This window comes from Aphelocoma coerulescens, chromosome 3 (assembly GCF_041296385.1).
Source record: "Aphelocoma coerulescens isolate FSJ_1873_10779 chromosome 3, UR_Acoe_1.0, whole genome shotgun sequence".
Lineage (NCBI taxonomy): Eukaryota > Metazoa > Chordata > Aves > Passeriformes > Corvidae > Aphelocoma > Aphelocoma coerulescens.
In genome coordinates, this window is record NC_091016.1 from 109747347 (window position 1) to 109764514 (window position 17168).

Sequence of the window (17168 nt, forward strand, 5' to 3'; positions counted from 1 at the left end):
GGGCCTTAAGAAAGATAACTGAAATCTCGACAATACAAAGCATAAGGCTGCCAGAAAATAGCATGTAAGCTTAGTACAGTCTTTCCAGTCTTCTCTGCTTAACTGGAATTTTGCAGTAAGTTGTCCTCCTATACAGCACAGAAAAGACCAAAATCCCAAAAGCAGTCTATCTCACACCAATTACTACAATGTTTTTCTCTCGTGTGTCTGAAAATTCACTACTTGGTATGAACACTTCTATTTTACCACCACTGTAGCTTTCATTTATGGGACCTCAAATACTCAGGTAATACTTTTCGTTCGCAGTTTCTTAGTAATGTGTTTAGAAACTTAAATAAATCTGTAACAGATTTAAAGCTGATCAAAATGATCAAGGCCACAGGGTGCAACATGCTGAACTATGGCTCCTCTGCTTGTGTTATCTTGTGCAAAGAACTTCCCATATTCTTACAGTGAGGACCAGAAAACTTCCCATGAGAGCTGCACATGTAAAAAAGAGGCTTTGTGGATTCTATTGACAGAAGTGAACAGTTGAGCCTCAGACCACAAGAGAAACCACCTATTTTCACCATTCTGTATAAACCCCTGGTAAGTGTGTCTCAGGAAAATTTCCCAAAGATTATAAATAAAAGAAAGGGAAGAAACAAAAAAATTTAACAGTATTTGAAAAGAAAACTTAAGAAAGTTAGGGACTGAAAACTTACCAACATCCCATACCTCTTCTGCTGTGTGGGCAAACTCACATAGGGTGATCAGATATCCCAGAGCGACCAAAACAGGCACAAACTGGAAACTTTTTTCCAGATCTTCAAGAATTTTACCAGACCATCATTTTGTTGCAAGTTTTACAAGTGAAATGTAAGAATTTCCCTCTCTCACTTCCTCAGAAACTGCAACCCTGGAAAAGGCTGGCAAATAGCCACAAGAGTCTCACATAAAACCTGGAATGTTACTTGCATTCATTTTTTTCCTTCCAGAAGCAATTTATTTTCACCCTATCATGCAAACTTATCCAGGCATCATAACAGGAGGACAAGCCAAACTGTGCTCTTAAGATTCAGTTAGACAAAGTAGTCATGGTTTCAAGTTCCTGTATGTTCAGCCATCTAAAATTAGAGTGGATACATAAACTATCATTACAAGAGTTCTGCAAAGTAGAGAGTACCAGAAATGTTTGCAGTTGTCTTATTGTTTTATACTTTTCATTGATTTCAATTTTCCATGGAACTCTTGGGTTCTATGATTCCCACAAGTCACAGAGCTAACATTCAATATTTCAACACTGGAAATTGTTTATGGTTTCTTAACTTGAAAAATTGTGCAACTATGCAAGCAAGTAGCCATAGAAACTGTGGCAGAGGAAAAAAACAAGTTTCAGCTAGGAAACTGCAGGGTATTTTTATTTCTTGCAAATGTTATTCTGTTATATTCTACATGTGAAAAAAAATTTAAACATTAAACTAGCATATATTTCTGTTACATACTAAAGGACACTTACTACTGTGTTGTATCAAGTACTCCATTTCTTTGTTTTCTCCTCTCTCCCTTTATTATACTACCACAGTTTCTTCTGTTAGCTTATGAACACCTGTATAAAAAAAATTAAAAGAAAAATTCACTCTGTCTAGTTATTTTTATGCAAGTAGATTCTGAGAGTCAGTTATATTTACTGTCCTGTTAAAAGCCAACTTTTATGGCACGCTGTTCTTAAACTGGCTATGAAGCAATCATATTTGCCAATTCTAGGAACTTTGCTAGGAAGGCATTAAATAACAAGTCAATTTGGTGATATAAAGTACACCCTGCATTACTATATAATGCAGTTAGCAGTCCATGAAACTGGACTGACTGAACCCCTGTTTGGAACTGAAATGACTTTAGGTACCCACATCCCACGTGCGACATGGATCAACATACCCAAAGGGAGAACAGCATTAAGTCCTGAGCCATCTTACACACACACTTTGCTTGTACTATTGCTTCCTAGTGATGGTAAGCAATTACATTGGTATTAGCAAACACAAGACAGAAACACAGAAGTTTTCCACTCAACCACCTCTTTCATCCCAACGTTGGTATTTTTATGAAGGGAGGGATAAAACTTTCAGGAAGAAAAATACCTCAAAACCATATGAAAATCTGTCATTCATCTGTTTGGAGGACTTAAGACAAAATGATTTAAAATAATCGGTTATCTTTTGTCAATACTGTATGTGTAAATGAAGAAGGCTACACTTGTCTTCTCCAACAGAACAATGATTATAAGTATCTTTCTGTCAAAAGCTTTTACACCCCAAATATGTCTGAAAGCAGAGTAATGTACTCTTTATTTTTAAGATTAAGAACTCAACCCAATAAACTGTTCCAGAGATTTGGCAAACTATCATTAAGCTACACAGGCTTTGGGGGCTTCTTACTTCGTTTTGGGAGGATTTTTGACTGAACTATTAATCTAATAGTGCACACAAGTTTCCAGTACTTCTGTGACACTCTGATGAGTAAATTTTAATTCAACCACATAACACACCAACCAAATCCAGAAATGGACAGATCACATCTCCAGCCCTGTAAGTATAAGACATCCATGGAATGAAAAAACAGAGAGCCCAGATAAAGACAGTTTTTCTGTTGACTCTGGCATAAAAATGTATCCTCTTGATTTGGAAAACAAAGGCCAAGACCACAAGGTCCCTTGGGAAGCATCTGGTTGGAGATGCACTGGGACACAAGCAAAGCTGTGCAGAGCTACCAGCACATGTGACTACCACAAACATCAGGAATACTGCTCTGGACTAGTTCGAGGTGGCCACCTCTCTGCAGCTCACAGCACTTCATCTAGAAACATCTGCTTTGGCAATTTCATTTATCAAATATATTGTTATACTTGATGCTTATTTAGTATTATATTAATAATTATATTGTTTTAATGCATTTAAAAAAATTGAATCTGTGAAGTACCTTAACCATAACAACATGGATTTAACATTTTTATCAAGTGAAGAAACAAAATACTGCAACTAAAAAGAAATTTGGACACAAGCCCAACATGCCAATTTATTTTTTATTTTCTTTCTACTAGCAGACTCTACCTTGAACAATTCTTCCTCAAAACCATGCAGATTTCACTGGTCAGTACAAGTACTTGCTATAACATCATTCGGGTACATTACTTAGATGATAAAAAAAAAATCTTCAAACACTTTACTTCAGAAATAAAGAATCTGGAGTACAGCTTTGACAAGATTCCAAAAAGTATGCATTACTTTTAAAATGGCAAACACTGCTTATTTATCTTTCCATAACCAAATGATAAACACTGTACCAAGGAAAAACCACACACAGCCACAAATGCTTCATAAATTCAAACACCATATTCATACTTTATCCTTACAATATTTTAATGTAGTGGCATCTACTGAGACCATCTATTTAGTGACTGCAAAATTGCATATCTATAATAAATAATGGATCCACTAAGTCAATGATAAGGTATTACCTTATAAATAACTGCCAGTTCCAGTGACACATCAAGACAATGTTCCTTACAAACCTTATCACCACTCTATCCAAAGTTCACAAATTCAACAGTAACTATTGAGAGCAAAAGCATACATATAGCCGAACAAGTACCTTAACACTCAAATTTCAACATATGTAATTTATCTTGCACACATTAATTCACAAATTAATGCAAAGTTTGGTAAGGGTCATAGGTTGTGATATTCAATGTTCTGGCATCTTGTACATCAAATGGCAAGGAAGGACAGTATTAACTTTACTTGCAAGTATGGAGAATTAATGGAATGTTTAGAGTATCCCAATAGAAAAGCAAAATCACATTGTACTTTTCATAATTAAACCATACTTCTGTAAAATCTGCCCCTGACCAAATTTTTGCATAGTGTTTTAACAAAGAACTGATTTTCCATGCTGACAACTACCGCTTTTATATGTGGGGAAGGTCTGAAGTAGTTAGCTTCTTGTAAAAATTACTCTTCCTTTCAGAGAAAATGACTGAAAATAATCTAGGCCTTCTTTTACAATATTAAAAGCTTGAACTACAGAGCTTAATGTAACCACCGACTGACAAAGAATTCCAAGCTACAATTCATGGGCATACTCTTTTTAACCTGGCTGCTTTTCACAGGATACTCTCTCTCTCTTCTCCAAAACCAGCCCCCTCTGAGGCTGCAACGGTGTGGAGCTCTGACGAATCTTTGGAAAGCCTGGTGTAACTCGAACGCTGGCCTCGCTTGTGAGCAACGGTCTTCAGGTTCTCATTCTGAACTGCAGTTGAATTGGAACCCGAGCCAGGCTGCAGGATAATTTGAGCTGGATCTCTGATACCTTGTATTTCTTCAAAATTTTGATTAGCTCGATTGCTTGGAGCACTGTTGTTATTTAAGGTGACTGTACTAGGGGTTCTGTTCAAATTATAGACTTTCTGGCAGGCTGGCCAGCTCTCTTCGGGGCTACTTGCTATCAGGCTGCTTTCAGAAGGGCTTTTCTTGTCTTCTGAGCAAATAGACATGCGAACCACAGCTGGATCTTGAAGGCCACTAAGGCTGTGTGGAATTCCTCTTTTTGCACTGTGACTGTCATCTTCAAGCTCAATGAGATTTGCCTTTTCAAGCTGTGAATCATCTGCTCCTTCATTGTGGAGGGAATGATTTGGAGAACTTTCGCTGGATCTTACACCAGAGTCAGACGAATCTTTCTTATCCAAAAGGGCATCTGTCAAATACTCCTTTGCTTTGATGAAGGTTCTAATAGGTTCAGGACCATGTTCTGGAGATTTGGGCTGCTTCTCTATTTTGATATCTGTTTTCTTCTCTTTACCTTCCTTAAGAAGTGGAGTATTATCTGATTCTTCAGTTCCTGACTCATCTTCATCACTGGGAAGTTTCTGATACCGGAGAGTAACTCCCTTAAGCTTTAAATCTGCAGCCTGGAAAATACTTGTTCTTTCCGAAGACTTCTTTCCTGGGAGAAGCTTGGAACCAGACTGATCCGATTTTTCATCTTCTTCAGTAATAGGATCCAAAGGAGACGCATCGTTAGTAGAAACACCTGAAGTACTGTAATCAACATCATTCCTCTTCAGCAAAAAGGACTTTCTTCCATCATCTTGTTTTTGTTCACCATCTTTTCCTTTTTCCTGTTCTGCACTGGAGTGCAAGGAGCCCCCCGAGGTGCTCTGGCCCATATAGAAAGCACTTGAGCTATGAGGGGAGGACCTCCCACTTACTGTGGTAGAATTGGCACCTCCTTCTAATTGTGACATTTGAGCAATATACTCTCTGTATGCATCTCTGTACTCTGCCTGCACCTTGTCAGTAAGCTTTGATATTTCAATACTAGAATCTTGAGAGTTAAGACTTGAAAGACTTGGAGTTCTACGAGTTTGTGACTGGAAAAAAAAGAAGAGAATAGAGGTAACAGTTAAATGAACTATTTATTTTTACTTTTATCGATCTTCTTAAACGAAATAACTCAGAGCATTAAATATGTACTTAAATTATTCTTTTCATTGCTGCAAATAAGATTATGCAAGTGAAATTGTAAGTGCTCTAATTAAAATATGTTTATTATAATCACTTCTATGCAATCATACACACACACAAAAAATTTATAAAGTTTTGTTATTGTTGGTCTCCGTAATGGAAAATTTCCACAAAACAAGCATTTTTTCCAGTGTATTTGAGGCTAACTCTTTTGAGTATATAATTATAAAAACTTAATTTGTATGTCAAGATGGGCTTTTCTAATACATTTCACACATTTACAAAATTAGCATTTTATATTAGAAAGACAGCAAGAATTCATCTAAATGTTGAACATCTCTCAAAAACATTTTTAAAAGACCCCTACCCTACATACTTCAGTATACCCTGGCAAAATTCCATTGCATATATCTGATTTCAGAAAAATCAGTTTTCTGACAAATATAATTCTCTCTGCCCCCATGTCTGCTTTTAGAATTTGGTTTTATTTCTCATTACCCTACTCTGATTTGACTGGTAATAAATTAAACTGATTTCCCCAAGTGGAGTCTCTTTTGCCAGTGATGGTCACTGTTGAGTTATCTCTCCCTGCCCTTATCTCATCGTACAATCATTCCATTATATTTCCTCTCCCCTGCCCAGTTGAGGAGGCCAGTGATAAAGAAGCTTTGGTGAGCACCCGGCATCCTGCCAGGGTCAATTCACCACAACAAAGAAGCAGCAATACTAATCAGTATTGACTAAAAAAATTCTAACAGGTGAATTTTCTTAAGGACAAACTACCTTTCTCATTCCTTTGATTCACCTTCAGATAACTATATGGGCATGAGAAGCACTGTTTATTCAAATACAATAAATGTGTGTAATGCCACTTTGGTCTAGAAAAAACATACATTGATACTCTGTGGAAATGGGCAGTAAGGGTAAGTAGTATCCTACAAACATACACAAGTATGCATGCAGACACTCAGAAGTATATGAGATAGAAATCTATCTCTGGGATATATATCCCAAACCCATTTTCACGGACAATGTTGATTATTAAAAGTATCACCTATAGTTAGGAATTTGGAGTGTCTTTTTATTTTGTTTCACCTTCAAGATTTTTTAATTTATTTTCAGAGATGAAAAGGGTTCACCCCACTGAGTTGGGCAGGTTTTTTTTAAATTCTAACCACTATTTAGCCCCCAACTGATTTGTCTTATTTCTTAAAGACAGACAAATGAAAATCCAACACTTCAGGTGGTCTCATAAGATGCAGAATAAAACTGACCACAGCCTATGGCAGAAACCACAGTTAGAGAAGGATGTCAATTCTGGAACCTATGAATAGGTTATGCATGGTAAGGACAAGGTTCTGATGTCATGGAGCACTGTAGTTGTCCACTATCAAAAACCTAACAAATGTATCTGTTGAATGGGCTAACCTCTGGTTAGCACATAGTGAAAATATTTCATACACAAAGCATGAATACTACAAAAATACAGAAGCCTTGGAGGACACCACCCTAGGCTAGATGAGAAAAGCATGATAGCTTTAGTTTCTTTGTCATGAAGAGTGATTACTGGAACAGATTAATCGTTTTCAGATGGCAAAGACTAAAGACTTCAACTCAGAGTACGGTTAGAGTTTACACCTCTGCAGAACTAGGCTTTACCAAGACTGAGAACTGAAAGCATCTGAACTGTCCCAGAGACTTATTTCTTGACCTGTCTGTATCCAAGACCGGAAAAAACCTCTTTTCCTTGTAAGCAAGCAGAATACATTTCTCTATTAAATACCTGCCAACTTAAGTTACTATGGCGTGGAGGAGCTTCATCAAGACCAATTGTGTTGAGTTCTTCAAAGCTGAAGTTCAGTGTGTAGGGAGCTTGACCTGCAAGACCTGTCAGCTCAGTGTGAGGCAGCTCGGTGTTATGGCCAGGACGGCGAGTAAGGTCACTGTGAGGATTCGCAGCTGTAACGTGCTCTGTTGCTCCACGAGGATCTTCCTGAGCAGCCTGATTTTCTGAATTTCTCATTTCAAGTATCTTAACACACAAAGAGAGACAGTTTAAACGTAATTACATAAATAGAATTCCATTAAAAATGGGAATGAGGAATTCACAGCTGTAAAAGTGTACATGTGTATGTAGTTTTGACCATGGAAAAGTACAAAGAAAAATAATTTAATAATTCTTTTGATTTACAAATTATTCTTGTTACTACTCAGACCCTTGAAAGAACTCGTATGCCAAAAAAATACATAAATTCTTGTAAAACCAGTAAGTGATAAATTACAAATCTTAAAGAAAAACCAAACACTTTGTATCTAACAATAAATCTCATCATGTAATTCTCAGTGTTTTCAAGACTGCCTTACACAGCTGAGAGACATACTGTTATTTCAAGAAAGAAAACTGGCAAGTCCAAAAATATTTAAGAGAAAACTCAGTTCTCTGCAATGCGCAACCCTCACTGTAACACAGCCTGGCTGCCCAGTTCCTTGAACTTATTATTACACATACTTTGAATTCCCTGACTAACTTCAACAGTAGGACAGAGATTTCAAAAAAGAGTTCAGTTCTGACCATGTCATTAAAGTAGGCAAATTTGGAAAGGGAAGCCACATAGGAAAAAACAGATCCCACAAAAAAAGGAGGCAAAACCTCAGAGTTCACAATCCATTAAGATGCAAATCCATAGGCAACCAGTTATTCATTAGTGCTTAAGGCAAAAAGACAAAGTAACAAAATAGCAGATGCATTCATGCCTTAAGACAATATTTACAAACTTAAAGATGATGACAACAAGAAAGCAACCAGAAAGAAACAAAGATTCATATGGTAAAAGACTAATTTATGATGACCTGAACACTGAACAGAAACTCTTACCATGCTCCTGAACAGGTGCCAGTCACCAAAATTCATATTCATTTCTTTTTTCAGTTCATCAATGTTGCACTGAGCCAAGACACGGCCATTTATATTTGCCTAAAACAATAAAACTAAATAATGTAAATTATGGATACAAGACTCATGGCATGGCAGTAACAGACTAAAAAGATAAGAGGTAAAGCTGGATGCAGACTACTAGTGAAATTTCCCAAAGTCACTCTTAAGTCCACTTCTATGTAATAACCATGTGTTTTTATAGAAGTATATTTAGCGACGGTTGCTGATGAACGAGAAACACCTGTGTGTCATGGAAAAAAATGGAAATATTAAACCCATTAAAAATGTGTATATGAAAGGCAATATGATTGTATTCTATAAACAGACATAAGGAAACAACATATAAGTGGTGGAAAATTTCAGGAACAATAAGCCATATTAATCTGCTTAAATTGCTCCAACTCAGAACACAAATGACACCCAAGCATTTGAAGATAATCAGACCAAGAAGTCCCAGGCAGCGTCTGACCCCTGGCTTGAGGCATCTAAGATCAAGTACTACCTCCATTAAGTTCCCTCTCTGCATAAAACAGGCTTACATTCCTCCCATCATCAGAAATATGCAGGGACAGAAGATTAGACTTCGTCCTAATGTTCATCATCAATCAGAGATAAACACAGAAGTGCTTAAACAACATCTATATTCTAGAAAGATGAGTCCTTACATTCAGAATGTTTATATAGTGCTTAACTTCCAAAAGCACCAAATTCAACACAGAACCATTTTCATTACATAACAATGAGAAGTATTTCCCTTTATACCCTGTATCAGTGTATGGAGAGAATGTAAAAGAGGAACCACCGTCTTAGGAGAGCTGCCAGAAAACGGAAGACCCGAGTTGAGACCACTGCTTATACTGAGAGGTCTCAATGGTTTTGTTCCCATATCCCAGCAGATGGTCTTAGTCAAACCAGGAAAAAGACCAGGCTGAGCCATTTTCATTCTTCTTTGATATCCCTTCTAAGAAAAGCAAGAATATAAATAAGAGGAATCTCATTAGAGATAACTGATGAGCACATTCTTTTTGCACTCTGGAGCAACAGAAGCAACTGAAATCTTTTGCAGCTTCACTTAATGACCTGCAATCTAACATCCTACATCTTGTTTCAAGTAACTTCACTGAAGCTTCCTATGATAAACCTGTCTCTTAATCCTTGAATCAACATCCTTCCTGTATTATTCAAGATACGATAGGTTCCAGGACAAAGCGAGCTCAGCAAAAACACTGACTAATGACAACCTTCATATTTTCCCCTTCTTTCTTTGTAAAAAGAGCACACAGAACAGTGAAAAAAAAGTTAAACAGCAAAAAAAAAATTCTGCATTAATGTATCTTTCACAGAAAAGAGGAGAGGCAGAAAAACATACAGTAACCTTCTTCCAAAGCAAATAGATGTGGACTGTGATAAAGAAATTGAACCATCTTCACCGCTTATTTACAACAGGAGAGATGTGCCAATTTTTCACAGAGAAAAAAGAAATGGATATTGCTACCTAGATATAGAATACATTTGCAACACTTTTTATTTATTTATTACACATGGCAATTTTGAAAACATTTTTCTTGCTTTTCTCAGAATAACCAGTCTCACCAGCATTTATATTTCTGACTGTTTGTCCTTTCCAACAGAGCACATTTTCTCTGAAAATTAAATAGTTGTATTAAAATGTCCTCCAAACTTGTCATGCACAGAACTCAGGATGTTACTTTAAGATTTGATGTATTTAAATACACATTTTCAAGAAAAGAGGCAACTAAATATGTCCCACTCCTTGTGTATTTCCATGTTTAGAAACTAAATACATTAATGAAACTCAGCTGATACCTTTTTTATAGTTGCAGAATACTGAGGTAGCATGCTCTGGTCCAGACCATCTATCTGCTTTAGCTTCTCACAGACAGCTTCCACACTCATTGTGCTCAGAGACACATGTGATACTCCTGCAGCTGACCCTGTGCCTGCTCCTGCTCCCTGCAAGTGAGAAAATGTCCACATAAGACTTGTTCAAATACTCAGTACACCCAGAAGTTCACAATACACACTAATACAAATCAAACTGTGCTCAACTACATTTTAAAATTAAGAGATGAGAATAAGATTGCACAGGCATTTTTAATTACTATCAGAATATCTATATACTGGAGAACAGTCATTATATGTATTTATAGGAGAAAAAAACCAGCATCTTGAGTCCTGCCTTTATGACAAATTACATAATTTTAAGAAAAGAAACATAAAAATCAGAAATATTAAGTACGGGTTAATCAATTTGCAATGCAGTTTCACTCACAAGTTTTCCCCTAACTTTAGTTGTTAGTTTGGTTTTGGGATGTTTGAGTTTTTTCTCAAATAATGCAGATACAACCTAGATTTTTGTGTCTTAAAAACTGCTGCTTTATTATCAGACAAAGATGACCTAAAACTCAAAGATACTCAAAACAAAGATAACTCCTCAACTACTTGGATTAAATGGGCAATTTTAACAATATCTGTTCATTTTCCAGAGGTTCCTTCAGCTCTATTTATGCAAGATCAGCCAAGGGGCTGTGTACCATAGTACAGAAACAGCAGCACTGCAAATGCTCTACAAGATACTACGAGGATGCTTCATGTATCTCAAACTTAGGCATGATTGAGGTAGAAATTATTTATAATTCAGCTCTGTAACACAAATGTTGTCCTGTTAATGTTGCCAGCTTCTGGGAATTTCAAAGGAAGGGTGGAAAACTAAAAGAAATGTATCTGCAGGTAGACAGTATATTAAGGTGGGTTCTTAAAAAAAACCACGTTCCCCCTGGATGGGAACCTGTGCACAGTAACATCAGTGATTCCAAATTCCTAAAAGCAAAATCAGAATCAGTTCTACCAGTTAGAAAATATTTGTATGCTCTCCACCTGTGAGGGAGGTTGCATTCTCCCTTTTTTCTGAACAGGAAGTTTTGCATTCAGCATTGTAGACTGTGCACCAAACAGCTCATTTTGGGAGGATGCAAAAGAGCTTCTAAAGCATCAGAGGTCATCATCACATGCATAAACCCTGGGATGTAAAATTGCATTTTGACTATCCAGAGTTCAGCTAATCAAGTTTTATTATATTCCTCAAATCACCAATGAAGGCTGGTTTTAGAGTTGCAATATTGTCCCCCATTTTTATTTAATTATGTCTAAATTGTTTAATCTTTCAGAATTAATATAAATTACCAGATCCCAATATATTGCTTATGAAAACCAAGGGTTATCCCAGAGAATGCCATTAACCTTATCTGAATTATCTAAACCAGGATATTTACAAAGAATTTATTCAACTAGTCATTCCAAGACAGCAATCCAAAACCCCATTATCTACTACCTCAGAGTTATTTCTGACTTACTGTCATCAAAGATATCCTGATCTGGGGAGCTAGGCACACTCCCCACCCAAGCCACTCTTGAGTTTCAAAGTTTAGATGATACTACATGTAATTACCTCAAAGTTTTCTGCCAGATGTCCTTGAAATGGACTTTAAACTGTGTAACTGTCAGCTTCATTCAGGAACACTACTGGGGGTTGTGGGGAATTTGAACCTTTTGAACACACTTGCCTGGAAATAGCTGGGGCACTAATCTTTGTTTCTCTAACCATTCATAATTCTTTTAATGTTATGTAAACTGGATAATAAACAAACAAAAGATATATCTCATTTTCTGGGAAGGCAATCTACCCTAAATTATTGCATAAAAATTAAACATTTTAATTCTACTCCAGTCTAGGCCCTTAAACCAGTGCTTGGTATTCCTTTTGAGGACAAGACAGCTACTTTTCAGAATCTGCAATGTCTCCCTAATTAGGTGCCTACAATACCTAATTAGTTATCATATAGGCATCTAAAGGACAAATTTCAGCTCTTAATTTAGTCTGATTTTTAGCACAACTAAAATCTGTGTCATGTCAAGGATATAAGCCAATCATTAAAATGATGAAAATGACAGAATGAAGCTTCACCCATAATCTATTTATCATATACTTTTTAATGAACATCCTTGATTTTCCTCTTTAAAAAATCACTGTGGGTTTTTCTTCAGAATACCAGCTTTATCCATTATTTCCTCATAAACACACTATTTACTATTGGCATGAGTTAGATAATATATCAACAAGGACAAGATACTAAGTTAATTAAAATCTTAATTATTTTTGGCTTATCAATTAAAATAAAAGAAACTGTTATAGCCAAATACATTGTGGCACTACTAAAATAAATGATCCCTAAGCAACATGTGTTAGCAATTGCCTTTTTTCTCAAAATCTATTAAAGACATTATCTATGATACATCCAGAAATAAATGAAGAAAAGTTTTAAACACTTCTAATTCAACAGATCAAAATATTTTTCTAACAATCAAGGACAAGCCATTCTTTCTGCATGCATTAAGACTGAGTTTAGAAACATTGCTTTCAGTGTATAAAAAAGATACATAAAAGCTGAAATATTTAGACTATTTTTTTTAAAGTGTGAACTGTTTGAAATAGATGCACATTAATCCAAATCATTCTTTATGAAAAGCACTCTCTGAAGAATAAGTAATGAAATAGCTTTAGGGATATTGTCATCATGTAAGTGAATTAAAACTGTACTTAAACTGACACATTTTTCAGCCTTAGTGGTTTTGTTAGAAATGCTTACAGAACATTAGTCTGAAAAGTATTTGCCATGCAAAAGCTAAAAGCAGCTTGTCAAAACAAACCTCAAGGCTAGTAATGAGCATTAGTTTACAGACAGCCCAGCATGAAGCACCAGTATGATAGCTTCTGGAATGACTCTGAAACAAGTGAATGAAAATTCACAGAAAGTGGCTGTACCTGTCTGATTTTGTCTAACCCAGACTTACACAGCTTTGAGAAAAGGACAAAACACAATTAAAAGAAACAACAGCTTCAAGTGACATCACAAATGGCGAACATACAGAGAACACGCTTTGAAATAAACAGAGGAAATCAGGGTTAGGACAGACACAGGATATTTTCATAATGTGATGAAACTTTTAAAATAGGTCTTCAAAATATACATTTAGGATATGCTATACAAATACTATTTTCAAGAGCAGACTATTTTGAATTGCATTTGCAAAAAAACCACTTGCTATATTTTGTTTTGCATAAGGTTTTATATTGTTTCTGACAGAAAATCCTCCTTTTGATGAAACATTCTCCTGCCATTTCAAGATCACATTATACCACTAACATACCTCTAATAACTTTGCAAACTTCTACCTAAAGAAGCTTCTATCTAAATGTATCAAATCTGCCAACTCCCCTCACCCCCCCGCCCCCAAAAAACTCCAGAAACAAACCAGCACCATCCACAGAATAGAAAAGTTATTTCTTATAAGCACAAATATTCAAAGCACAAAAAAGCTACACAAAAGCACTGAAAAATCCCTAAGAAAACTCCCATGCCATACATTCTCATACATGCTCAAACTTTTGAAAAGCACTTCCAGTTTCTTAAGAAGTACTGTATGTTTATCTTTACTACGTGCTCTAGGCCACGTTAGTTCTCATTCAAAGCACACATACTACATCTTAAGGGATTATATATTCAGTGCAGTATGAAAAAATTATTTAAACAAAGTAATTATATTGGAACAAACTACTTCCTAAGAAGTCAAAATTAACAATGCAAACTAAAGCACAAAACCAAGTTTATGACAGGTAAGTATTACCATCCCATGACTGATAACACTGCAACCCACTGACAAACTCTTCAAAAGGGCCCTCTAGAAGTTTTTTAAGTTATTCAGAAATAAGCATTTGTACAGTAAAACCAGCAGAAATGTCAAAGGCCAGCATCGTAAGACCATTTTCATTAGTGATTCAAGCTGATAACCTAGAATTTGCAACACACCTTCATGCTGATACAACTAAATAGATGGCATTTGGTCAACTTACCAGTTCCACATCTATGTTTTGATCCATTCAGCAAAGAACAGTAAACAATGGTCTGAGATAGACGAGTTTTATCATCAGCAACACAATCTAAGTACAGAAGGTGGCTGAAGTAAAATTCTTGATACAGGATGACTATTCTCAATGAATTCCTGATTTCTACGAAGCTAACCTAGACTTATACAGATATTATGACACTAATGATGATGGTCTGAAATTTCAGAACTTGGTCACTCCAACATCAGACTGACAACAACAGCAGACCCTTAACTAGATCACATAACAGCCTCCACACAGCTCTGTCAACTCATGCAATAAGCAAAAATGATGATCTGTATGAAAAAAAATTATACTCCTGAGTAATCCTGTTTTTTCACCCTGTTATGACTCAAAACATTCAAAACAATGATTATTCTCTATTTTACACAGAAGTTGAAACATTTCTGGCTCCTTGCCAGTTTAGCATGAAAGACAATTTTGATTCTACATGCTCTTTTTGTTTTCAATCACTAAACCAATTACACATCTTGGTGTTCATTAACTACTTTGTGCAGTTTTTTTACTTCATTTAATTACTTTGCATGCACCAAACCATTTAATAAGTTGTATCATTTATACAGTAGCAACAACCCATCAATTAAGAGCTACCTAAATAGCTGGATGAAATTACTGTACCCATCATCTACAGATAATTGCAGCACATAACACAAATATAATATTGTTTCCTTTCATAGAAAATACAATAAAGTTGACAAAAGAAGTGGGTTAAAGTACATGAAACCCTGATAAGACATCACATATCATATCCTGACTAGCAACCTTCTTGTCAACTTCCCAAGAGACTTAAAAAAAAAATTCGAAGTTTTAGATTTATACCATAGGTTAAATATTGCTAAGTCTTAGAAAAGTGTAAGATCTGATATGCTGCACTGCAGAGATTCACAATAAATTAAATTAAAAAACAGATCTAACAAAATCCTCCATTATCATTATCTCAAAGAGAGTTTCTTTTTAATGTTTTAATTCCTGTATTTTCTTACTCAGGGGCAAGAGGTTATTTAACTTACAGGAGTCTTTTAAATTGCTGTTTGAAGCTGTAGCCTAAATGTGCTTTAACATACACACTCAGAGCAGCAAGCAGAAGAGCAACCAGTTCCAGGTCTGCTGCTGGAATTCATTCACTACTCTGCCCCAAGACTAAATCCTATTTTTCCACTTGTGTTCCTTCTCACTCTCATAGGGACACACACTCTTCAGCCATCATGCTCCTACTTTTGAGAAAGTCCTTAATTCTACTTGCACTGACAAATCTCAAAGGTCTGGCAAAAGAATGGGATACTGAGATAAGGAATCAAACACAAGGACGGCATCAGCATCTCCAAAGGAATGATTACTCCAAAGTCATCCCTTCACACAAGGTAGCAAATGACACGGGAGAGGGAACTTTAATGTATCTTTCCCATTGCACTTCACATACCTGGTTTCTTAGTGAAAGTTATGTACAGTTAAACACAGTTTAGAATCTGTGTGGGGTTTGATTTTTTTTCATTGCACAACAGTAGAAAGACATTTTTGCAATGATTTACTAAAAGAAAAAGTAAATGCAATTGAACTATTACTGTTGTCAACAATGACTGGCAGCAAATATTAAGAGAATCATGACAGTCACATTAACCTCTTTGTTTTGGTATAAATCATGATTACCATAATTAGAGTTAAAACACATACCATAAAGATGACATCTTTGTATGAATACTTAGGATAAAACAAAACAAGTCATGGAAAAGGTAGTTGTTAACATTCTGACTCAAGAATAAGCTTTTGACTTGCAATGTTTTATTTTTCCATTTCTATCAAAGTTGCCTCATACAGTGTTACCTGCAATAGCTTTATGTCACCAACTAAAGAAGCAGGGGTTCGGGCAAGAGAGTTGACAGAAGCAGAAAAACACAATTACCTCTAAAACTTACACACTGAATGACCAGCTGTCATTCTACACTGTTTAGCTACCACAACACTTTACTGAAAGCTCACCATAGCTACTGAGAAAGGCAAGGAGAAAACTACAGGGGAAAATAAAGTACATCTTACAAGTGAAATATTAGCTCTTAAATTCATTCACGAACTACATTAGTTTTCAACTACTCTATTTGCCCACCAAAGCCACTGATGCAGTGTTAGTGAACTGCAGTTACGATTAATGCAGACTCATTACTGCTGAAAAAGCAATGAGATGCTAAAATTTCCACACCACATGACTACTCATTTACCATTGAGGGGTCTGTGGGTGAAGGAAGCCCCTCATCAGCATCCTCCTTGATAACATCCTAACAACAACAAAATATTATGGTTTGGGTAAAATGATCAAGGGCTCAACAAAAATTATGAAGTAAACAGTGAATGAGAATGATCTCATAATAATACATAATTTGATAGAAACACATTTGTTTTCTTTAAGTGATTAAAGCTTTAACCCCCTTTTAACAGCCTTGCTCATTGTATCAATACCCTAGAATTAAAGTGACTGACAAGTGAGGCTTTACTTTTTTATCTTTCCTTAGTTCATAATTCCATTTGAACAGCCATGTGTCAGTAAAATAAATACTGTTAAATAGGAAATGTATTATTCTATAGGAAGCTAGAAAAGTCTGCTTGTTTTGCTCTTCTAATGGGTAAAGTTGAATTATATGTACTTGCAAAAACTCTTAGGATAAAATGTATTTTGTTTTACTTAAATATTTAACATATTTCTTTTAACATTTTAATTTGACCTTTCAGTTTCTAGCATTGTTTACAACAT

The 17168-nt window shown here is 35.8% G+C and overlaps 1 protein-coding gene across 5 annotated transcripts in view; it reads right to left on the bottom strand.

Moving 5' to 3' along the window:
• Positions 1-3025: 3025 nt before the first annotated feature.
• Positions 3026-17168, bottom strand: part of KIDINS220 (kinase D interacting substrate 220) — a 77473-nt gene continuing 63330 nt past the window's right edge. For 3 of the 5 annotated variants that reach the window (XM_069011549.1, XM_069011550.1, XM_069011551.1), the window contains 5 exons: positions 16639-16695; positions 10267-10413; positions 8380-8478; positions 7288-7536; positions 3026-5410 (listed from right to left, as the gene is read on the bottom strand). In XM_069011549.1, coding sequence (XP_068867650.1) covers positions 4142-5410; positions 7288-7536; positions 8380-8478; positions 10267-10413; positions 16639-16695 — 1821 coding nt within the window. In that variant the 3' untranslated portion in view covers positions 3026-4141. The remainder of the gene's footprint in view (positions 5411-7287; positions 7537-8379; positions 8479-10266; positions 10414-16638; positions 16696-17168) is intronic. The other 2 variants (XM_069011553.1, XM_069011552.1) reach the window with 1 other exon arrangement.